The sequence below is a fragment of the Neofelis nebulosa genome, chromosome 14 (assembly GCF_028018385.1).
Source record: "Neofelis nebulosa isolate mNeoNeb1 chromosome 14, mNeoNeb1.pri, whole genome shotgun sequence".
Classification (NCBI taxonomy): Eukaryota; Metazoa; Chordata; class Mammalia; order Carnivora; family Felidae; genus Neofelis; species Neofelis nebulosa.
In genome coordinates, this window is record NC_080795.1 from 45,728,782 (window position 1) to 45,754,666 (window position 25,885).

General features: G+C 36.2%; 1 protein-coding gene across 6 annotated transcripts in view; it reads left to right on the top strand.

Annotated features, from left to right (window-relative positions):
* The window catches only part of VPS13B (vacuolar protein sorting 13 homolog B), an 805,543-nt gene that overhangs the window by 527,181 nt on the left and 252,477 nt on the right, over nucleotides 1–25,885 (top strand). For all 6 annotated transcript variants that reach the window (XM_058699592.1, XM_058699588.1, XM_058699591.1 and 3 more), the window contains one exon: nucleotides 2,224–2,367. In XM_058699592.1, coding sequence (XP_058555575.1) covers nucleotides 2,224–2,367 — 144 coding nt within the window. The remainder of the gene's footprint in view (nucleotides 1–2,223; nucleotides 2,368–25,885) is intronic.

Genomic DNA, 25,885 nt, shown 5'->3' on the forward strand with positions numbered 1-25,885 from the left:
ATAACCAGAAATTATTGAGTACTTTCTAGTGCTGTTTAGTTATTGCTTTTCATGTAGTTATTCATAACTACATCAAATCCTCATAATAATTCTGAGGATTTATAACTACATTCAGTCCTCATGATAATCCAGTTAACTCCTTCTATCCTCATTTTATAGATGAGGGAACTGAAGCCTAGAGAGGCTGACTCAAATAACTTGTACAAATTTTCACAAGTAGTAAGTAGCAGAGCATGCATGGTATGAACCCAACTGGTCTGACTCCAAACCATACACTCCTGACCCTGACCTCTACAACCTCCTCCTGCTTTCCGGTGAAAGCAACAACGTTGACAGTGTTCTCATGGATTACTTCACGTGGAAAATTGTACATGGATTACCTTAGTCTTCACCACATCCTTGTGAAATAGATATTACTAGTATCCATATTTTTAGTTAATGTTTATTTGTTTTTGAGAGAGAGAGCGTGAGTGGGGTAGGGTCAGAGAGAGAGGGAGACACAGAATCCAAAGCAGGCTCCAGGCTCCGAGCTGGACTCGAACTCACGAACCATGAAATCATTACCTGAGCCGAAGTAGGATGCTTAAGCGACTGAGCCACCCAGGTGCCCCTACTAGTATTCGTATTTTATGGATCCAGAAACTAAGATCAAAAGAGATTAGGTAACTTAACCAATGTTACTAGCCAGTTACTGGTGGATCCAGATTTCAAGTCTGATCACTATAGTATACTGCCTCTATGCTTAGAATAGAAATATAAGAATAATGTGGTCCATCACAATTTAAAAAGTATTCTTCACAGAAATTTATGTTATGCTAAAAACCTAAACTCTTCGATCATTCACAGTTAGAGGCAGTTATGAAAAGTTCAGAAAAATTAAGTAAATATTAAATATATTAATCTAAGCTAATAAAACCTCACATTCATTTTCTGAGTTTTTAAAAATAATATTTTTATAGATGTTGTTTATTTGATGTTTATAATTGCCCTGTAGGGAAAGCTAGGTTAGGTATAGTATCTTTTCTTATCCACAAAAAAATGTATAAAAATTAAATAGGTCTACAAATATCTTATTTAGTAACACAGTTGATTTAAAGTACATGAATTTATTTCTTTTCATCATTACTTGAGGAATAAAATTTCTACCTATAATTAGTAAAAGCAGGGAACTTGTGGGAGTAAAAGTTATTTAACCCAAAAAAAGGAATATTCATTCCTGACTTGCTGTTCTTTATGGCTGTATTAAAATCTACTCTAAGCTCTGTAGCTTGCATTTGGACCAGTCATAAGTCTCCTTTAAGTCTGTTCCCTTGGATGACACTAATAAGGATAAGGTTCAGTGGACGTTTCCAAGCATTCGAACATTGTCCACATTCACTTCATGACAAGAGGCAGAACTTCTCCTTATTAAGTGAAGCTTCTGGATTGCTTTTCACTTCTTTCTTCCTTTCCTGAATGGCTTTCCAACAATGAATGTTCAAATGACTCAAGTTATGCAGAACAGCATCAGTTAAGTGGTAGACATCTACCTAATGCTGCCAAGATCTTAGCAGCTTGAAAAAGTGAAAGTAATTAGTCTAGCTATCTTTGGCTTCAGCACTCTCTTTTGTTATATATCATTTGGAGGGTATACTTTGGAGGAGACTCAGACCATACCACTTGTAACTGTAATTGCTTGCCTACAATTGCCTGTTTATATCGGTCTGCCCAACTAGATTGTAACCTCCTCAAGAGCAAGTTGCCATTTAAAGCCAATCTATTTTTTGTGATATCCCTAGCAGTCTACTATAGTGCATGTTACTTAGGAGATGCTCAGTAAATATTTGTTAGTTTGAATGAATGAACAAGATTATGCTGAAGAATTACATCATCTCTTACATATGGAAATGATAGTTTGAGGTATGAAAAAGCCAAATGTATATGAAATGGTAAAAAATTAGTGTTTGTGTTGTTAGTTTGTTTCCCTGCAACTAGTGCACAGCCCAGTGCACAGTGGGACCTCATAAATGTTTATTAAATTATTCCATTAAACTCTGTTGAGTGCCTACGCTGTCCATTTCTGCTATTCTCATTAACATATGAACTTGAGTCCCAGGAGAATTCATCAACGTAGTAGAGGTCAAATAAGTAAGAATGATAAATTATCATCTAATGGCGATCATGTATCTTTATCTGTATTCAGTTTTTTGTTTCTGTTTTTGTTTTTGTTTTTGTCCCTTTCAGGAGATTTTAGTGTGTGGCCATTCCTTGGAAGTGAATATAACCACAAACCTGGACTTCTTCCTAAGTGTGGCTCAAGTTCAACTCTTACATCAGTTAATAGTAGCAAATATGACTGGACTGGAACCATCAAGCAAGGCCACAGAGGTAACTGTTACCTGATTTTGATTAGTCTTACTGCATTTGTGCCAACTTTATATTCATAATAGGAAAACTATAATTAAATGCTTTCTGCTAATTAATCTATATTTAATTTTATTCAAAATATGGTCATAAATTATATTGGATTGGTGTTCTCTGTTTTTGAAATTTGTTTGGTCTCTCTTTGCCTATCATGTACCTTTGCAGAATTGTTGTGGCTTAGCCTCAGAAAAGCCTCTGTTAAAATACATGATTTTAGTATCCTGCTGCAGTTTTTTTAAAAAGTACAACACAAGAAACCTGGTGTAGCTTTCACTTACTCAGATACATTACAGGGATAGGGCCTCTTTTGGAAGTGAACTTTGTAATCGCACTATGGGAATATCTTCAATAAATAACTTCTAAAGCATTCATTTCCCATGCTCAGTGAAGAATGGACACAATCATAAAAGTTGAATGCCTGCCTAGAATTTTAATTTTGATCCGGTGTTGGTTGGAAGCCTGCTTTGCAACCACAAAGCATGTCAGTGTGAAACAAAGAAAGCTTCTTATTAGATGCTTCTCAAGATATATTTTCTTTCTTTTTTGTTTCCATACTTCTATAATCCTATCTGTACTTAGGGTACATCTCCTATAAAAATTCAAGTCAAGAAATCATTTACCTGTGAAAAAGACATTGGTTTTATTTTTGTCAAGAGATACACCGAAGACTCGTAAGTTCTGTTTATTAAAAAGGGAGGGAAGGAAGAGGTGTTCACTGAGAGCTACTTGATGCTAGGCAGTGTGCCAGGCATTTTCACGTAAGTTGAGCATATTATCACAACCATCTTGTGAGACTGATATGGGCATTATTAACATTTTACATATAAGGCTCAGAGATGGTAAGTGACCTGCCTGAAATCATTCATGCATAGCTAAAACATGGTGGAACTGAGATTTTAATTTAAGTCTTTCAAGTCAGTGCTCTTTCCATTCTACCACAGTTTGTGTACTATAACTATTAGTCTATCAGTCTTCTTTATTTTAAAAAAAATACTTCAAAATGATAAAGCTGTAAATTTTTATAAATGAAGATTCTCTAACTATACTGTCTTTTACCATCCATGATTTCTGTTTGCTCAGTATCTTTCTTAAAAGGTCTGTAGAGCTGGGGCTCCTGGGTGGCTCAGTCAGTTAAGTGTCTGACTTTGGCCTAGATCATGATCTCACTATTCCTGAGTTCAAGACCCACATCGGGTTCTGTGCTGACAGCTCAGAGCCTGGAGCCTGTTTCAGACTCTGTGTCTCCTTCGCTCTCTACCCCTCCCCCACACTGTGTTTGTCTCTCTCTCAAAAATAAACATTAAAAAAAGGTGGGGGGGGGGGGCTGAAGAGGTATGTGGTCTCTAAAATATCAACTTTTTTCTAATATATATTAGACAGTCTATAAGGATATAATTATATGACTTGAAAATAAATAGAGCAAAAGATATTTTCCCATGGCATTTTCGATGAAGTCCTTGAAGAAAGTAGGGTTGGAAACAATATTTAAAAATTTTTTTTGAATGTTTATTTATTTTTGAGAGGGAGAGTAAGAGCATGAGCAGGGGAGAGGCAGAGAGAGAGGGAGACACAGAATCCGAAGCAAGCTCCAGGCTCCAAGCTGTCAGCACAGAGCCCAACGCGGGGCTCAAACTCTCGAGCTGTGAGATTATGACCTGAGCCGAAGTCGGACGCTCAACCAGCTGAGCCACCCAGGTGCCCCATGGAAACAATATTTTACATTCCTATATTATTTGTGCTAAGTTTATGAATCTCTCACTCATATCAGTAAAACCAAATTCATAGATTTCTGATGTGTTTTAGGAATTTATACAACTTAGCAAATTTGTCTTTAACTCTTTATCTACTTTGGGCAGTTATGAACAAAACTATAAATATTCATCTTCAGACTTTTGTGTGGACAGAAGTTTTCAATTCCTTTGGGTAAATAGAAAGGAGTGTGGTTGCTGGATCATATGGTCAGAATATATTTGGTTTTATTAAAAAAAAAGAAAAAGAAAACCACCAAACTGTCTTCGAAAGTGACTTATACCATTTTGCCTTCCCACTGGCAATGAAAGAGAGTTCCTGTTGATACACATTCTCGCTAGCATTTGGTGTTGCCAATGGTCTAGATTTGGGCATTCTATTAGATGTGTAATGGTGTCTTTTGTTGTTTTAATATTCATCTCCCTGATGATCTATGAAGTAGAGCATCTTTTCGTATGCTTATTTTCCATCTGCATATCTTCTTTTTTTTTTTTTTTTTTTTAAATTTTTTTTTCAACGTTTTTTATTTATTTTTGGGACAGAGAGAGACAGAGCATGAGCGGGGGAGGGTCAGAGAGAGGGAGACACAGAATCAGAAACAGGCTCCGAGCCATCAGCCCAGAGCCCGACGCGGGGCTCGAACTCACAGACCACAAGATCGTGACCTGGCTGAAGTCGGACGCTTAACCGACTGCGCCACCCAGGCGCCCCTGCATATCTTCTTTAGTGAAGGGTCTGTAAAGTCTTTGGCTCATTTTTTAATTGGGTTGTTTTCTTGCTGTTGAGTTTTAAGAGTTTCTTTGTATATTTTGGATAATAGTCCTTCATCAAATGTGTCTTTTGCAAATATTTTCTCCTAGTTTATGGCCTTTTTTTCCTAATTCCCTTGATATTGTCTTTCACAGAGCTGAAGTTTTTAATTTTAATAATTTTTTCATGGATCGTATCTGTAGTGTTGGATCTAAAAAGGCGTCACCATACCCAAGATCATCTAGGTTTTCTCTTATGTTCTTTTCTAGGTCTTATAGTTGTGTGTTTTACATTAAGTCTATAGTCTCAGTCTTGAGTTCATTTTTGTGAAGGGGATAAGGTCTGTATGTAGATTCATTTTTTTTTACATGTGAATGTCTAGTTTTTCCAGCATCATTTGTTAAAGAGACTGTCCTTTGCTCCATTGTATTCCCTTTGCTCCTTTGTCAAAGGTCATTTGACTGTATTCATGAGGGTCTATTTCTGGGCTATCTGTTGTGTTCCATTGACCTTTTTGTCCATTCTTTCACCAATACCATGCTGTCTTGATTACTGTAGCTTCATAGTAAGTCTTAAAGTATGGCAGTGTCAGTTCCCCCAACTTTGTTCTTCTCCTTTGCTATTGTAGAAGCTATTCTGTCTCTTTTGCCTCCTCACATAAACTTGAGAATCAGTTTGCCAATAGCCATGAAATAACTTCCTGGAATTTTTACTAGGATTGCATCAAATCTATAAATCAAGTTAAGAAATGACATCTTGACAATATTGAGTCTTCCTGTCCATGAACACAGAATATCTCTCCACTTATTTAATTCTTTGATTTTGTTCATCTCAGTTATATAGTTTTCCTATTTATATCTTGTATATATTTTGTTAGATTTATACCTAAGTGTGCCATTTTTGGTATGCTACTGTAAATGCTATTGTGCTTTTAATTTTAAATTCCACTCATTAATTGTTGGTGTACAGAAATGTAATATAATTGATTTTTGCATATCCTTATATCCTGCAACCTTGCTGTAATTGCTTACTCATTCCAAGAGTTTTTATGTGAATTCTTTCAGATTTTCTACATAGACAATCCTGCCATCTGTGAACAAAGATCGTTCTTTTTTCCTAATCTATAATACTTATATGTCCTTTTCGTGCCTTATTGTACTAGAAGGAACTTCCAGTATGTTGAAAAATAGTGGTGAAAGAGGACATCCTTGACTTCTACCTGATCTTAGTGGGAAAGTTTCAAGTTTCTCACTCTAGGTTTTTTGCAGATGTTTATCAAGTTGAGGACATTTCTCTCTGTTCCTAGTTTACTGAGAGTTTTTATCATGAATGGGTTTGGATTTTGTCAAGTACTTTTGATGCATCTATTCATATGATCATTTGATTTTTCTTTTCTAATTTGTTGATGTGATGGATTACATTAATTGAGTTTTAAATGTTAAATGAGCCTTATATACTTGGGATAAATTTCAGTTAGTATAGTATATAATTCTTATGCATCGTGGATTATATTTACTAATAATTTGTTGAAGATTTTTGTGTCTTTATTCATGAGAGATAGTGATCTGTAGTTTCTTTTGCATGTGATCTCTTTTTCTGGTTTTGATATTAGGGCAATGCTGGCCCCATAGATTGAGTTAGGAAATATCTCTTCTGCTTCTGCCCTCTGAAAGACATTGTACAGAATTGGTATAATTTCTTCCTTAAATATTTGCTAGAAATCAGTGACTCCACATAGGCCTGATGATTTCTTTTTTGGAGGTTATTAATTATTGTTTAAGTTTCTTTAACAGATATAGGGCTATTCAGACCTTCTGTTTTATCTTGTATGAATTTTGTCTGATTGTCTTTCAATTTATTGGTCCATTTCCTTGAAACGGTCATCAAATGTGTGGACATGGAGGTGTTCATAATATTCCTTTATTATCCTCTTAATTTCCATAAGATCTGTAGTGATGTCCCCTCTCTCATTTCTGATACTAGTAGTTTGATTCTCCCCCCACACCCCGTCTTTTTTTCTTTTTTAGTTAGCCTGGCTAGAGGCTTTATTGATTTTTGCTCTAATTATTATTATTTCTTTTCTTCTATTTCATTTGGATGGTGATAATATTTCCAGACAGTCTTTGACAAGGTTTTATTTGAGAGATTAATTTAAAAGTTATTCAAGAATGTGGTGAGTGACTTTTGTTAATAGAGGAAACATCTACACTATAAACAAAGGGGAAGAAAGATGGACAGACCTTTGGAAATAGAAGTGAAAACAGTGGAATGATCTAAGGATTATTGCTTAAATCAACACTTACTAATTTTGATTGTATGGACAACTAACGCACAAACTTTCAAGTACATAGCTAAAAGAGAAGCACTTCAGGGGTGCCTGGGTGGCTCAGTCAGTTAAATGTTCAACTTCAGCTCAGGTCATGATCTCACAGTTTGTGGGTTCAAGCCCTGCATCAGGCTCTTTGCTATCAGTACAGAACCTGCTTCGGATCCCTCTCTTTCTGCCCCTCCCCAGCTCTCTCTCACTATTTCTTTCAAAAATAAATAAAACATTCAAAGAAAAGAGAAGCACTTCAGGCAATAAAATGACCAGCTGATGGTTTAGGCAAATTGCCTCTCATATTGATCAAAACTTTTTCCAATATATTTGCTCTGAACAATGTACTCTAGATGGGGTGAGGCCGCTAGATCATTCAGCCTATATTTGTCATTTTTGATTTTTAGTGTTCCCTTCTAGTGCTATGACTGTCATGATTGCTGACTCCTAGAATGTTTCTTTTGTTTAAATTAACCTTTTCTTGTTTCTCTATACATATATTGACAAGCTGAGAAAGAACATAGATAAACTTTTAATATTCAAAAATCCAAAGTGCATTCCATATTTAAAAAGTGCATGTCCCTTCATATTCCACTCTATAATTCATGTCTATGATGACAATTAGTTCTATAACACAAGAACAGGAGTGTTATTTGGGTTTCTTACATCCTAGTTCCCTGCCATTTACATGAGGTTGGAGTCAATCTCCTAGATAACTTGATAGTCAGGTCCAAATGTACAATTCTAACTTTTCTCTGGAAATGAAGCTCCACTACTCCTCCTTGATTTCTTTCCCATTGTTTAACAGGGCTGTGGTGATTTACACAATTGGTTTACTCTTTAGAAGATTCTTTGCCTTCTTTCAAGATAACCTTGGTCTCATAAAAGCCAATTTTATTAAAGTGATTATTAGTAGTATAATCATGACATTGATGCAATAAGAATTAACAAGGGTGATTATTTAGTAACATGTACCCATAAATGTCAGGAAATTTTTGAAAGAGAATGTGAATAAACAGAGAACTAAAGATTTTAATTTGTGCAAGTCTGTTTATGGAAGAATAATGCAGGCCATTTTTATATAATAAAAGGGGACTAAAATATCATTACAAGTTTTCCTAAAGCAGTTAGTATGCAGGACATTATAAGGAATTGTTCAAATACAAAACAGACAGATCCTATCTTTATATCATTTTATTTCAGTTGCTGTCACAGCATAAAGAAAAAAACACAGCATAAAGAAAGATCATTTTGAATCACACTTTGAAGTATTAGACCACTTTAAAGTAAGATGAAAACTGAGTAGTCTGTCTGAATCTGTAAAACCATAAGCAATACAGATAAGATTCTACAACTAGCCTGTTAACTTGAAATGCTTAGTTTATTTTTCATAATGTAATGTTATTTTTATCAAAGTAATACATGAACAACTGTTGCTAAGCAAAATATATCAAAATAGTATCAGTCTGCTTTTTAAAAATGTTTTTTAATGTTTATTTTTGAGAAAGAGAGAGAGAGAGAGCGAGAGCGTGAGCAGGGGAGGGAGAGATAGAGGGAGACACAGAAACCAAAGCAGGCTCCAGGCTCTGAGCTGTCAGCACAGAGCCTGACACAGGCCTCGAACTCATGAACCACGAGATCATGATCTGAGCCAAAGTCAGATGCTCAACTGACTGAGCTACCCAGGTGCCCCTAAATGTTTTTTTAATGTTTGTTTATTTTTGAGATATATATAGAGAGAGACAGAACATGAGTGAGGGAGGAGCAGAGAGATGGAGACAGAATCTGAAGCAGGTTCCAGGCTCTGAGCTGTCAGCACAGAGCCCAACTTGGGACTCTTGTACAGAATTGGCTCACAAGCCATGAGATCATGACCTGAGCAAGGTCATATATTAACCAACTGAGCCACGCAGGCACCCCTCAAAATACTATCAGTCTCCTAATAACCCCACCTAATCCTGCTTAGCCACTTTTAACTCTTCTGGTATTTATCTCCATATTTCTGAATAAATGAATAGACTACCATCTCTTGATTTACTCATTTTAGTATTACTTATTCACTTGCTATTTATTGTAGATGCGGAGTCCATCTCTTGACACTTCTTTCACTCTTCCATCTTCCCAGTATTCTCATATCATAATTTTATATCATATTTTTAAAGTCCGTAAGAGCTACTTTTATTATAAAGACTATGTAAATATTGTTCATTGCTTAGCAAGGTGATAAAATGTGATTTTATTTTCCTGTGATTGTTTGTCCTAATGTTAATCACTGCCACATTTTTTAATTTGCTCAGGTTTAAAAAAAAAACCTCTACTTCTTTTGTCTTTCTCTCCACCCCACGCCCAAGTCCCACCAATGACTCTACTTAATGCCAACAATTTAATTTTTCACACTCTGCAACTTACAAAATAGTGCTTTTTTCCCCCTCACTCAAAGCGATTTTTCCTACATTCTTCTTTCTTCCTTCTCCACAATGGACTAGTAGTTCTCTGAACCTGCTGCCACTGGACACAAAAGAGTCAGATGAGAGGAGACTGATTTTTGAGGTCAATATAAAGTTAGAGAATTTATAGGGTATCAAGGAACTAATTTGTTTCTATGAATATAAATTAGAAAGGTTGCCAGTATCTTTATCCTACCATTTCAAATGTCAAGTATTTGAGTTCCTATGTAGAACTATATTCATATAGAAAAATGTTATAATAGGATTTATGATATATATCTAACAGAGTTTACTTGGGTGTTTTTATAGTTTGTTATAAAACAGTATAATATGTTGGATTTTTTGTTACATACTGTGAGTGAGTGTATACCCTATGGAGTGGTGGTGGAATTTTTTTTTTTTGGTGGTTTTATTACTATTTTAGCATGGAAATAATTTGCTTTGGAGTTATTCTTCATTTTGGGAATTGGTTTTTAGCCATTGGTGAAAAATTCTTATAAGGCATACTTGACCAATCTAAGGACTGCTAGGAATAATTAGAACTAAGAACTTAAGAGTAAAGAAGAGGGGAAGAAACTTTGAGTGGTGGTGCAGTACCAGAGATTTGTTGGAGCATAACATTAGACAAGATGAGGGAAATGGAGGCAAAGTATACCCCAAGAACACAGGTGAGTGGAGGTGAGGTTTGAAAGCAGGAACTGAGACCAATATGGGAGAGGATGTTGGTGTTCTGGTCTATCTTGATGTAGGCATGAATGGGAAAGCCCATATCAGAGGTTACATATTTCCGTATTAAAAAAGGAGGTTGGAATTTTGTGTGATGTGCATGTGTTGATTTTCCATCAGTGTTGCTATGCTGAGTATTTGTTTCTCTTTAGAGGCACCTGGATCTACCACTTGTAACCAGGCAATAAACACAGGCACCAATAAAATATGGATTCAAGCAGAGCCTTAAATGGACAAGAGGGCCTGTGAGGAAATACCCTGAATTTCTTAAAATCTAGAGCTGGAAAAGATATTAAGTATTTTATTGCCTATCCTCTCCAAGAAAGGATTTCTTAGGTAGATTGTGCTACCACACCTGTCTCAATTTTACTTATTCCTTGTAGATATTAAAAATAGCATAATTGTATCCTGATAAACAAGCTTATGCTTAGAAGCGCATCATAGTTGCTTCAGGGTACATGCTGAACATCAAGAAAACCATAAAAATTTTAATTTCCTAGCCATGCTTATGTTTATCTCATACAGATTTCTTGAACAGAAATCCAGTGAATGTATTAAGTTTTCCTAAGGCTCTCTTAAACTGCCTGTCCGGGTCGTGTTCAGCAGTACTCATTGAGGGCTTACCATATATCAGATACACTGGCTACAGACTGAAAGAAGTATGAAAAATAAGTACACTGTGATGCTTTCCCTGTAAGATTTTATAATCTGGTTGAGAAATAAAACATAAGTAAATGGGGTTCCTGAGTGGCTCAGTTGGTTAAGCATCTGACTTTAGCTCAGGTCATGATCTCACAGTTCATGGGTTCAAGCCCCGCGTTGGTCTCTGTGCTGACGGCTCAGAGCCTGGAGCCTGTTTTGGATTCTGTGTCTCCCTCTCTCTCTGCCCCTCCCCTGCTCGCACTCTGTCTCTCTCTGACTCAAAAATAAATAAACGTTAAAAAAAAAGTAAGAAAAAACATAAGTAAATGAATTTATAACAAAGAACTCAAAACAGTAAATGGAAAGTATTAAACATGCTCCATGGAAAATTAGTATTATAGGAGTGATCCAAAATAGGAGGAGAAGACTTTAGACCATGTGCTGAGAGATCTAGCTTCATGGGGAAGTTGGAATTGAATAGGCAGAGAATGACCTGTTTATTTACTCAGTAAATACTGAAACTTTTCTATGTATCAAACACTATAATGGATATTAGAGTGACAGCATAAACAAAAGAGATTAAGTTTCTGCTCTCATGTTCTAGTGCTCATATATTTCATGAAGAAGATAGACAGTAATAAATAATTGGAGCTAGGGGCACCTGAGTGGCTCAGTCGGTTAAGTGTCTGACTTCGGTTCGGGTCATGATCTCGCTGTTTGTGAGTTCGAGCCCCGCATGGGGATCTGTGCTGACAGCTCAGCACCTGGAGCCTGCTTCCAATTCTGTGTCTCCCTCTCTTTCTGCCCCTCCCCCATTCTCACTCTGTCTCTCTCTCTGTCTCTGTCTCTCTCTCTCTCTCCCCCCCCCCCCGGAAAAATAAACATTAAAAAATAATTGGAGGTAGATCAAGACATATAGTCGTTTTTAGTTACACATGCGCGCGCGCGCGCACACACACACACACACACACACACACACACACCTAGTTGCTTTCATCAAATATGTTCCCTTTCCATCAGCCCAAAGTTAGTCATGTGATTGCACCTAGCTGCAAAGGAGGCTGAGAAATATAATCTATAATCTTTCTTTTTTTTTCCTCTTAAAGTTTATTTATTTTGAGAAAGAGAGAGAGCATGAGCAGGGGAGGGGCAGAAAGAGAGGGAGAGAGAGTATGCCAAGCAGGCTCTGCACTGTCAGCACAGAGCCCGATGTGGGGCTCGAACTCATGAACCGTGTGACCATGACCTGAGCTGAAACCAAGAGTCAGCCACTTAACTGAGCCCCCCCAGACGCCCGTGAGAAATGTACTCTTTCTAATACATGGCCATGTGCCATACTTAAAATTATTTTACTATGAAAGAAGGGGATGGTGAATATTGGAATTCAACTGACAGCCTTGGCCACAGAGACTTCAGGGTTACTGGTAGCCAGAGCTAGAATATTCCTTAGAAGTTTTGGCTCTCTTCAATATTTTCAACATACCATCAACTAAAGCCTAAAGTTGACATACCATATAATATGGCAGAAATACTATTGGCTTGCCAATTGCACAGTGCTGCTATAGGGACCCTGTCTTTGCCCAGTGTTTCTAACCCTCTTCATCTGACAATAGAACTTCCTTTCCTTTGACTAAACAACATTCTCCTGTGTGGTTTTGCTGGGGATTCCCTTTAGAGGGTAGACATGAGACACAGGCCTGGCCACTCATTGTACTCCATCTCCCCTATCGTTTATTGGCCCAGATAATGGGCACACTTCTCAGGCCAGGGCAGTGTTTTATATGAATACACTGAGAAGAATAAACTCTCTTCCCTGTGGATCACTACGTCCAGATGTTATCATACTGGAGCTTTCTTTGACCATGCTCCTCTCTTCTTTACCACCATCATGTGAAGAAAACGTCTCTTTTTTTAAAAAGAAAGAAAGAAAGGAGTTGAACTCACAGAAATAAGGGAAACTGAAAGATGGAGAGAAAAAAAATCTTTGACATCCTTTGACTCCTTTGACACAGTTCTAGCCAATGAGATATAAAGAGAAGTGTTCAATAGATTTCTAGGAAAGTCTTTACCTTCTTGCTTTTCCACCTTCCTGGAATAGTGACAACGGAAGTGACCAGCGACTTGTGACCGTGAGGCAAAACATGATGACAGAGACGAGGACCAAAAGCACACACTAAGGATACCAAAATGGAGGATAAAATGATCCTGAGATGCAAGTGACATCATGGAGCCACTGTAACTGGCACTGGACTTTAAGTTATATGAGGAAAATAGGCATAAGTTAAGCCAGTAATTTTTGGCTTTTTATTACATAAGGCCAGACAAAATCTTCACTGATACAGACAGTGTTAAAATATTCTAAGATATAGATGATAAAACCCAGGGAAAGTGCTGATCACACAATACAATTTGAGGCATAACAAGTTCTTAAGTTGATAAATGGATTCCTTAACTCATAGGAATTCCTCTATCTGTTCACAGAGATGGAAAAGAGAGGCATATACCATCAAAAGAGCTAGAAGGTATTGTGACTGATTGTATGTTTGTTGGAGACAGGTTGGGTACATACTGTGGAGGGCCTTGAATACTGGGCTAAAATGTTTTAAGCAAGCAGTAGAGAGGAGCTGAAGTTAGCTGAACTGGTGAATAACTTAAACAGGTGTCCTTCTGAACTCAGACCCATTTTAGACTGAACTTCTCAGTTTTCCTCACACACTGTTAGTTAAAATGGTAATATTACAGTTACCTTTTTCTTTGTTCTAATTCAATACAGTATATTGTATTCTAATATAGTATCCGATTATTTCAGTCAGGATTTGAAATAGCTGTAGCATATAATATCACCCATTGTTTCCAGGGGCTACAGTTATTCTTAAAAAAAAGAAAAGAACACAATGCACACTCTTTTAAAATTGACTAAGCAGAAGAATGAGAAGGCTGAGATTGCCCTGGGTGATGTTCATCTGGCTGCAGTAATTACGCTGTTATTCCTGGCTAGCAAGTAACTATCTTATTAAGCCCACTTACAGAAGTAGTGTATGTAAGGAGTAACACATGCTCATTTTCAAATCAGTGTTTTAGAGTAAATAAAAATTTTATAGCAAAATAAAAACCACATTTTTAGGGGCAAAGAATAGAACCGCATTGCGGGGCATCTGAAGGTGGGGTTCTTTGATCCACACACTACATATCCTGAAGAAGAATGTAGACAATTATAACACTAATTGAGCATTTCTTCCTTTGCCCTCTCCTTCCTCCTCCACTTAACCACTTGGCTTTAGCCACATCCTTAGCTCTCCTTTCCTTTCAGTCTCTGGTAATGACTTACTTGGTGACCCATCCAATGCATGCTTGGTACCTGTTCTTACACTCTCTTTGATAGCTAAAAAATCTGTTCTTTAAGAAAAATCTCATTTACGGGGCACCTGGGTGGCTCAGTTGGTTAAGTGTCCGACTTCGGCTCAGGTCATGATCTCATGGTTTGTGAGTTCGAGCCCCGCATCCAGCTCTATGCTGATAGCCCAGAGCCTGGAGCCTGTTTCAGATTCATTCATTCATTCATTCTCTCTCTCTCTCTCTCTCTCTCTCTCTCTCTCTCTCTGCTCCTCCCCTGCTCATGCTCTGTCTCTCTCTCTCAAAAATAAAATAAACATTAAAAAAATTTAAAAAAAGAAAAATCTCATTTACAAAAAAAATTACTTTAGCCATCAGAAAATATACAGTACTTATTCTATTTATTCAGTATTTCTAAAGTAATTGTGAATAGTCCCAACTTAAGTAACGGTTCCATTTCCCCAGACTTTCTGCTATCATTTATTGTATTTGGCTTGTCTATAACTACCTAAAGAAAAAAGAACTACATAAAGCACCGTATCCAACTGTCCATGAAGCATGAGAAAGTTACATTTAAAAAAATAATGTTACTACCTTAAAGCTGGTCAGAACAGGTAAAAACCCCTGAGATAAATCTCATCTCCTTTCTCAATTAGCTCCTCTCCTCTCAGGATTGCTAGTCCTTCACATCTGTTCTATGTTAATATTTTTTCCTCTCTGTACTAAGTTATAGGTCTTTTCTCATATCTTCAATCTTATCTCTTAATAACTGCTCCTTTCTCACATTTTTGTGTAATTTCTAATGCTTTCTTTTAATACTTTAATTCTCATGACCTAGAAGAATGCTTGTGTATAAGGAGAAACACTCTAGGAAAATAGTTCATAAGTAATTCATTATTTTCTGCGTAAAAATACGATAAATGAGCTAACTGTTCAAAATAACTGAGGTTCCATCATTTGCTGGGCTTTCTATATGACAGTTTGTTCTAACAAGCAAGCCTCTGGGATTTCAATTACTATTACATAAAAGAACCAACTTTTAAAAAATATTAACATCAGAGCCATGGGAATGTATATAATTCTCATCTAAGATTTCATACATTTTTAAATTGCTTATTTCTAAAACTTTGGCTCTTCATCAAAGGCTTTCTGCAGCATATGACGAAAAATCCTCTCACAGAGTATAGAGGTATATAAAATAAACACCAAAGCCTAAACCCAATAATCTTCCTTCTTTACTTTTTAAAGTTTCTTGACTTCAGCAAATGTGCTATAGATACCTTCCCACCTTTCATTCTAAAAATTGGCCCATTCAGTAATGCACATTTGGAAGACACAAAAGGACCCTGGGGAGATGGAAATATTCTGTATTGTAATTGTGGTGGTGGTTGCACAATTGTATACATTAATTAAAGCCCATCCCACTGTACCTTCTTAAGGCATATATTCTATTATTTACAAATTATACACTGGTAAACCTGGCTTAAAAAAAGGTTTGGCCACTCAGCACAGCTTTGGAAGACACAAAGTCCATTGACAACAGTGATTTCCATTAATGTCGGAGTATCTGTTACTGAGGTGGCTACCCAGAATCTATAACACCAGCCAACACTTTTTGGGTACTTCCTATGTGCCGGGTGGTTAAGTGTATTATATAGCCTAACTGCTTTAGTCCTAACAACGACCCTCTGAATTGAGGGCTTTGTCTCAGATTATACAGATATGTAAGCTGAGTCTCAAGAAAATCACATAATTTGCCCAAGGTTATTAGCTGATAAGTATCAAAGCCCAGATATTTGCCCCACCCCCTACTCTGAGAATGTATTGGTTGGAAGAGGTGTTAAAGGTAGTTCAGTGACCTAACTGGTCTGGATGTGGTTGTTTACAGGGAAAATTAAAATCTAAATTAACTGTTCTTAAATAAAATTATCTCTTACTGTATTGCAATGGTAAGCCATCAAAGGATCTAAAACAAGAGTATGACCTAATCACATTCACATTTGGAATAGTGACAGATGCATTAGTTAGGGAGACCATTGGAAGCTCTAGCAGTAATCCAGATGACGAGAGCCTGAAATTCACTGATTTAAGGAAGAAGAGGAAGAAATCCAGGAATGGGCAGTCTCTGCATTTGCTTGAAAAAATGTATGTAAGGAAGAAAGCCCTGAGAAAAAAAGGTTATAGTTACTCGTTATTATCCTTTTTGAGTAAAAATATGATAAATGAGCTGGTTCATCTCAGGGCATATGTTATTGGAAAGATAGTGTTCCAGATCATTCTTTCTCCAGCTATTCTAAATTGGATGACAAAGAACAAAGACTCTTATGCCACCTGTTTGCTAACAGGCAACTTAGTTCTAAATTCAGAGGCCACTGATTAGGATTTCCTTGCACTTTGTACCTTCTTGAACTCATGGTCAGCCTCAGTATTTCATTTGTTCCTCCAAAGAAAAATGTTGGAGTGGATTGTTGTCCTTATAAAGGATTCAAGAAATGGTTATTGTTTAGTTGTTTACTGTTTTTTTAATGTTTATTTATTTTCAGAGAGAGAGCATGAGCAGGGGAGGGTCAGAGAGAAGAGAGAGAAAATCCCAAGCAGGCTCCACACCGTCAGTACACAGCCCTATGTGGGGCTCAAACTCAGTAACCATATCATGACCTGAGCTGAAACAAAAAATTGGACACTTGAACAACTTAGCCACCTAGGCACCCCTGGTTTTATTTCTAGATAAGGAAAAAACAAAGATGTTTAAATATCAATGGGTAGGTTTCAGTTGGAAGGGAGGTTGAAATATGTTAGGATGAGAAGGAAAAATCCATAGTGTAATTCCTAAAATAATATCCTACAAGTAAAAGCAGAGGGGTTGATGTTAGGAAAAAATACACCTCTTCTAATAGAACAAAAAGGGAGAAAAAGAGCACGGTCACAGATGTAAGCAGATGCAAGTATATTCAAGAATTCAGTAGTAGGAAGTTGAGAAGGTGCCCATTTGATTATTTTTTATTCCGGAAGTAGGATATAAGACAACTGTTAAGGAATGATACAGAGCTCGGAAATCTGAGATGGAAGGCAGGTACCTATTTATTTTATTTAAACTTTAATGTTTTCCCTAATAAGTATAGATTATAATTTATAGAAATACATACAAAATAATGGTAAAATATAAAAATTGCTAAAAATTAAGACCCAACAAACAAAAACACAACATAATTTCAGGCTACAAGGCCTGAACCTCAGATTTGACTCTTAATTTCCGGCAGACAAAAGAAAGGAAGATTCAGATCCTAATAAGTTTACTTAAAAGTTTGCTGCTTTTTAAAATGTGTAGATCTTTGTAAATGCACTTTTTATTTTAGAATAGTTTTTTTAATAAAAAAAAATTTTAATGTTTGTTTATTTTTGAGAGAGCACAAGAGGAGGAGGGACAGAGAGAGAGAGAGGCAGACATAGATTCCAAAGCAGGCTCCAGACTCTGAGTTGTCAGCACAGAGCCCGATGCAGGGGTTGAACTCATGAATCATGAGATCATGACCTGAGCTGAAGTCTGATATTCAACCAACTGAGCCACCCAGGCACCCCCATTTTAGAATAGTTTTAGATGATAGAAAAATTGCAAAAATAGTATAAAGGGTTCTCATATACCCTGCATCTAGTTTTCACTGTTACTAACATATTGCATTAATATGTATGGTACATTTGTCACAACTAATGAACCAGTATTGATATAATTATTAACTAAATTCTATGCTTTATTCAGATTTCCTCAGTTTTCCTAAGAAAATTTTATAATGTCCTTTTCTGTTCCAACATCCCATTAATATCATGTTACATTTATTATGTCTTCATAGGCTCCTCTAGACTATGACAGTTTCTTATATTTTCCTTGCTCTTGATGACCTTAACAGTTTTCAGGAGTACTGGTCAGGTGTTTTTGGAGTTTCATGTAATTCGGATTTGTCTGATGTTGAGGGGAGAGTATCTACATAAATCTTTTGGAATTGTACTGTACAAGAGAGTTTCCTATTCTTCTTCACTTAGGATATATGTTATAAATAGAATAAAGGTTCCTTTCACACTCAAAGATTGTAAAAATTGATAGTATCAGTTGCAACTGTATTTTATCCCTTAAATACCAAGCATCTTCTTAGTCTCTCAGAGCTCTAGTATTTTCATCTGCAAAATGAAAGATTTGGACTTTGCTAGCTGCCTTTCACCTGTTTTTCTAGTCTTTCACTGGTGTGTTTGATGACCTGAGGGAAAGCCCAAGACTGACCTCCAGTGGTAATTAGTGCTTCTCTCCAAGAAATAAATACTTGTTTGTTGACTTGAGAGGAGTTGAAATGAGATAGTTAAGAAAAAGTAACACAGCAAATCCATTTCTAATGTATTCATTTACTGGTAGTTAATAGCAAATCTCAATTTATCTATGATATGACTAGAGAAATTTCTTTCTAGAAGTGACCCCAAAATACCTTTTTTCTGCTCTGAAATTTGAGCCATTTGGGGAGAAATGAGTCTAAACTCTCTTCATTGTATATGTAACTCTAATTCTGGATATAACCATTTCATAAATGTCTCTTTTGCTTAGGTGACTTCCTCACAGTAATTTAGTAACGATTTTTTTGCAGTCATTAATTTTGGTACTCTTAAAATATTTTCTGACATTGACTTATCACTTTTCTTATTTTTTCCTGAGGCTTCTCTCTCCTCACGGAACCATATTCACATAAATTCTAAGAGATTTTCCCCCCAGTAATCTCGGGAGATATTTGTGAACTTATGGAAGTTGGATGTACCCCTATTGGGGAAATTCCTATGTTGTTTTCAGCATTCTCCAGGAGTGGATCTAGGTGCCCTGAGATCTGAAATTGTTCCTTTTACAAAGAATACAAATTACAAATATAAAATAACCAATGTTCATGGTCTTGTAAAATGTCATACAAGCAAGAGGGCTTGAGGCTGAACTTTCTTATTAACTTTATAGTAAATATCCCTCAAGCAGTCTTGAATGAAAATTGACATGACCACTGTATTAGTTTTCTACTGTTGCCTTTCGTAGAAGCCTCCTGTATTCCATTGCTCATGGTCTCTTCCTTCCATCTTCAATGCCAATAATGGCAGGTCAAGTCCTCTCAGTTGGCATCTCTATGACCTTTTGTCATTGCATTGACACTTCATCTCTCTATAACCACAGCAAAGAACGGTTCTTAAGCTTTTAAGGACTCGTGGTTATACAGGGCCCAGATCATCTAACATAACCTCCCCATTTCAACATCTGTAACCTTAATCACTTCTACAAAGTCTCCTTTGCCATGGAAGGTAACATATTTACAGGTTCTGGGGATTGGGACATAGAAATCTTTAGAAGAACAGCTTTCTGTCTAACACACCCCATAGGGGTATGATTTTTGCCTTCTATTCACTTGATGATAATGATCAGTGACATAGTCTTACTGACTCAGAAAGCCAGCAGTAAACTACCAAACTCAAACAAATCTAGGCATCTTGTCTAGAGTCAAAAGACACAACAAAAAGCCCAAGTGTATCTGTTGAGAGAAGATATGATACAGAGAAAAACTTTGAAATTGTTTCTTGTATATCCAATTTGAATTTGGAATTAGTGTTATGCTATTGTAGCAATTTGTCCCTGACTTAAAATAACAATTTTTATGAGCATTATATTGTCCAAAACAAAAATGATTACTGCACTGTCTTGATTTTTTTAATAAATCTCTTTAATGTTTGTCTTAATGGAAGACAGATTCTCATATCAAATTCTATTTTCAGTCTGTTGTAATACGTTGTTTTGGTTAAATATAGGGAAAAAAATCCAGCCTCATATAGATACAGAGTCAGAAAAAGGAGTATTTTAATAACCTTTAAGATAATTGTGGGTATTCTTCTTTCTTTGTTTTTACAATAAAATTTGAGATATGGTAGTCTCCCTTTTTATCTACTTGACTTTATATTTTTCAACAGTTCTTTTGAGATATAATCCACATACCATACAATTAGTCCATTTTAAGTTTGCAGTTCTGTGGCCCTTAAAATATTCAGAGTTGTACAGCCCTCATCACTGTCAATTTTAGAATATTTTCATCACCCCAGAATGAAACCCTGCATCCCTTAACCATGGCCCTCCAATTCGCTCATCCTCCCAGCCCAGGCAACCACTAATCTCTTTTCTTTCTCTATGGATTTATCAATTTTAGACGTCTCATGTAAATAGAATCATATTATATGTGTTCTCTTATGACTAGCTCCTTTTACTTCACCTAATGTTGATATCATTCCTTTATGCTTTAGTCTGTATCGGTGCTTCATTTCTATTTACTCCTAAATTACATTTCAGTGTATGGATGTTTACCACATTTTTAAGTCCATTATTCAATGGATGGACCTTTGGTGAGTTTTCAGTTTGGGGCTATTAATAATGTGCTGCTGTAAACATTCACAAGCATGTTTTGTGTGGGTATATATTTTCATTTGTCTTGAGAATACACCTTTAAGTGGAATTGCTGGATCATATTGTAACTCTGTTTAATCATGGTAAGTTCTTAAAAGATTAGCTGCACATGGAATGTGAAACCATAACAATGGACTTTTCTTATTCTCTTACAATGGATTTCTAGTGACTCTGACCCATGCATGATTTTGTAACATCATTCATTTGGAAAATAATTGTTTACTTAGTTCTACAGATCTTCCAAAAGTTGACACATTTTATTACATGACATCAAAAGTCACGTTTGTCGATATTACCACTTAGCTCATCAGAAAAGTCTAAATCCTGGGAAGCTGTCAGGTTCATGATAGAAAATACAAGTTTTCCATAATGCTAACTTTTGCTTGAAAGTTTAAATATTCAGAATTACATGGAATTGTAATATTTCCAGCTTTGTTCTTCTTTCTCAAGATTGCTTTAGCTATTCAGGATCTTTTGTGGTTCCTTGAAGATTTTAGGCTTATTTTTTCTAGTTCTGTGAAAAATACTGTTGGCATTTTGATAGGGGTGCATCGACTTTCTAGGTTGATTTGGGTAGTATGGATATTTTAACAATATAAATTTTTTCAATCCATGAGCATGGTATATTTTTCCCAGTGTTTGTGTTGTCTTCAGTTTCTTTCATCAGAGTACAGGTCTTTTACTTCCTTGGTTAAGTTTATTCCTAGGAATTTTATTCTTTTGATGCAGTTGTAAATGGGACTGTTTTCTTAATTTCTCTTTATGCTACTTTGTTATTAGTGTATAGAAACACAGTGGATTTCTGTATATTAATTTTGTGCCCTAAAATTTACTGAATTCATTTATTCTAATAGTTCTTTGGTGGAGTCGTTAGGGTTTGCTGTTTGTAGTATCGTGTCATCTGCAAATGATGACAGTTTTAATTCTTTCTAATAGTGTTGTGTGGTGACAGGTCGTAGCTACACTTGTGAAAATAGCATAATGTATAGAGTTGTTGAGTCACTATGTTGTACGTCTAGAATTAATGTGTGTCAACTACCAAAAAATATTTTAAAAAAAAGAATGAGATGTCCCTTTACTTATAAAACTTCTTATTGCTGCAAATATGCATAAGACTTTTGCAATAAGCTGAATAAATCTGCAAATTAACTTTCTTTATAAAATATAGTAAACATCAAATAAATTGTGTATAGATAGTATATTAACTGGTTGAAATCTGATTTTTGTTAGTGCTTTACTTATGATGTAGTTTTTGGCAGAAATGTTACTATTGGGAAGACTGTTGAAGTGCAAATTATGTGTCTTAAAATTCTCAAGAATCATGTGTTACAAATAGTAATGAAGATGATGATAGCAATAGGTAGTATTCATTAATTGCTTACCATATGCCAGGTACTATACTGTATTATTACATGTGTTATCTCATCTGTTTCTCAAATAGCTATGTTAGAATGATTCAGATAGTACTAAGAATAAATAGACAAGAATCCCCACAGCTTTGGGTTTGGTCATCACTGGCATATATTTGTTATAGAACTGTGTGCACTACCTTGAAACAAGCCTTTTCACTCTAAGCATTGATTTTTAAAAATTTTACTGATTTAAATTCAAGTTAGTTAACATACTGTGTAGTATTGGTTTCTGGTTTAGAGCCCAGTGATTCATCACTTACATATAACACCCAGTGCTCATCCCAATACGTGCCCTTCCTAATGCCCATCCCCCATTTAGCCCATCCACCCACCCACCTCCTATCCAACCCTCAGTTTCTTCTCCATCTTTAAGAGTCTCTTATGGTTTGCCTCCCTCTCTGTTTTTATCTTATTTTTCCTTCCCTTCCCCTATGTTAATCTGTTGTGTTTCTTTTTTTTTATTTAATGTTTGTTTATTTTTGAAGGATAGAGAGACAGAGCATGTGTGGGTAAGGGGCAGAGAGAGAGGGAGACAGAGAATCTGAAGCAGGCTCCAGGCTCTGAGTTGTAGGCACAGAGCCCAACATGGGGCTTAAACCCAGGAGCCATGAGATGATGACCTGAGCCCAAGTCAGACACTTAACCAAATGAGCCACCCAGGTGTCCCCTTCTGTTTCTTAAATTCCATATTTAAGACATGATATTTGTCTTTCTCTGATTTATTTTGCTTAGCATAATACACTCTACTTCCATCCACATTGTTGCAAATGGCAAGATTTCATTTCTTTTGATCGGTGAGTAGTATTCCATTGTATATATATGCCACCTCTTTTTTATCCATTCATAAGTCAGGAGACATTTGGGCTCTTTCCATAATTTGCCTATTGTTGATAAAGCACTGCTGTCAACACGGGGGTGCATGTGCCCCTTCAAATCAACATTGTGTAGTAAGTAGTAGTGCAATTGCTGGGTCATAGGGTAATTCGATTTTAATTTTTGAGAATCCTCCATACTGTTTTCCAGAGTGGCTGCACCAGTTTACATTCGCACCATCAGTGCAAAAGTGTTCCCCTTTCTCCACTTCCTCACCCACATCTTTTGTTTCCTGAGTTGTTAATTTTAGCCATTCTGATAGGTGTGAGGTGGTATCTCATTGTGGTTTTGATTTGTATTTCTCTGATGATGAATGATGTTGAGCATCTTTTCATGTGTCTGTCAGCCATCTGGATGTCTTCTTTGGAAATGTGTCTATTCATGTCTTCTGCCCATTTCTTCACTAGGTTATTTGTTTTTTGGGTGTTGAGTTTAGCAAGTTCTTTATAGATTTTGGATACCAACCCTTTATCTGATACGTCATTGGCATATATCTGCTTCCATTACATTGATTGTCTTTTATTTTGTTGTTTCCTTTACTGTGCAGAAGCTTTTCATCTTGATGAGGTCCCAGTAGTTCATTTTTCTTATTTCCCTTGCCTCCAAAGACATGTCTAGTAAGAAGTTGCTGTGGCTAAGGCCATAGAGGTTGCTGCCTGTTTTCTACTGTAGGATTTTAATGGTTTCTTGTCCCACACTTAGGTCTCTCATCCATTTTGAATTTATTTTTGTATATGGTGTAAGAAAGTGGTCCAGTTTCATTTTTCTGCATGTTGCCATCCAGTTTTCCCAGTACTGTTTGCTGAAGGGACTGTCTTTTTTTTCCATTATTACTCTTTCCTGCTTTGTTGAAGATTAGTTGACCATACATTTTTGGGTCCATTTCTGCATTCTGTGTTCTGTTCCATTGATCTGTGTGTCTGTTTTTGTGCCAGTAACATACTGTTTTTATGATTACAGCTTTGTAATACAGCTTGAAGTCCAGAATTGTGATATCTCCAGCTTTTGTTTTCTTTTTCAACATTACTTTGGTTATTCAGGGTCTACTGTAGTTCCATACAAACTTTAGGATTGTTTATTCTAGTTCTGTGAAGAATGCTGGAGTTATTTTGATAGGGATTGTATTGAGTGTGTAGATTGCTTTGGGTAGTATAGACTCACTCTAAGAATTCTTATAAGCAGTCTTTAAGACCAGGAATTATTTTATGGTAGGTGTTTTGTTTTTTATATCATTTTTTCCATAATTTGACTTCAGTTTTTATTTTAACACTAGTAAAATGAACTGGAAAGTCTCCTAGCCTTTCTATAAACTTAAAAAGTATTGTTTTTCTTTTGAGAAATAATGTTCTCATAGAATGGATATGATTTAATTTTTCCATTAAAAATATAGATGGAGGTAAGATAACATGTGATGTGTAACAATTTTAGGAGTCGTATCTGAGGACTCAGTGTGGTAAGGATGGTGATGATGATGACAGTCATTCTTTGTATACTTATTATTAGTATGGTAAGTACTGTATGAGCATTATCTCATTTCTCTCTATAACCCTGTAAAATTTAGGTATGTTTCTTATTCTCATTTTTCAAAGGGGAAACTGAAGCACAGATTTTTTTTTTAGTTATTTTCCCAAGACTGTATAATTGGCAAGTGATGAAGCCAACATTCCAACCCAAATTGCATGTCTAAAATACTTGCTACCTTTGCCATTAGACTAGCATTCTGGATTCCTGATGCTGGCTTTAGGGCATGTTTCTTAACTTCTTTAATCTTCAATGCCCTCCTCTATCAAATGAGAGTAAGAGTAGCAGTTCTTAGCTTTTCATAACTTTTTGAGGGTCACAAAGGGTTTGGGGTCTTTGGGGGCCATGTTGTGAGTATAAACGAGAAAACGAAGTATTCAGTAAAATTCTTGATACACAGAAGTGCTCAGTAAATGATAATGTCTAAAGCAATAATAATAATGAAATAAAGTGTCTCTTTGTGTACCTCATCTTCAACCATATGGCCCTTACTGCTGTGCTGCAATATAAACATCCTCCTGACTCTGCCTTCTGTCTTATTTTAAGCCAATCCAATGGACAGAACAGCCAAGAGTGATTATCCTAAAGTTTATTTAGGGTTTTAGCATTCCTTTGTTAAAAACCTCCAGTGCTTTCCCTTTGCCTGTTGAATTAAAATAAGAACTCAGCCTGAAACTCAAGGCTCTAGCATCTCTCTCCTACTTTATCTTTCCTACACAGAATCTGTGCAGTTATTGTTTGGGGTGGGGATACAATTGTTTGGGGTGGGGATACAAAGACTTTAGGTTGTCAGGCTTACTGCAGATCCACAATCTGCCTTTAGACTGTTGATGGCAGGGATGCTCCAAGTCCTTCCATGATTGTAACACTCTTAACACAAAGTGTCACTCAGTTGTGGGTAGTCAACTTGTACCTCCTGCTCCCTGAAGATACTTCTGATTTTCCTATCATCATTCCTTTCTCCTAGTATTTATTTGAATTTTTCTACTTCTCCTTCAGAATCTGTGGCTTTTGTCACTTCATCTAGCCTTCAAGGCCAAGCTTAATATCACTTATATTCCCAGATCCCTCCAGTTTCTACCTGAACCAGTCTCACACTTTTTTAATGTTTACTTCTTAAATGTCTTTACTTTTTACACCTGTTTATAATTATTTTTACTGAAGAGGGCACTTACTACCCTGCAGCTGTTTTTGAAGGAAGGCTCAAATCTGATTCATCTTTGAATGTCCCAAAGTGTATGGGACT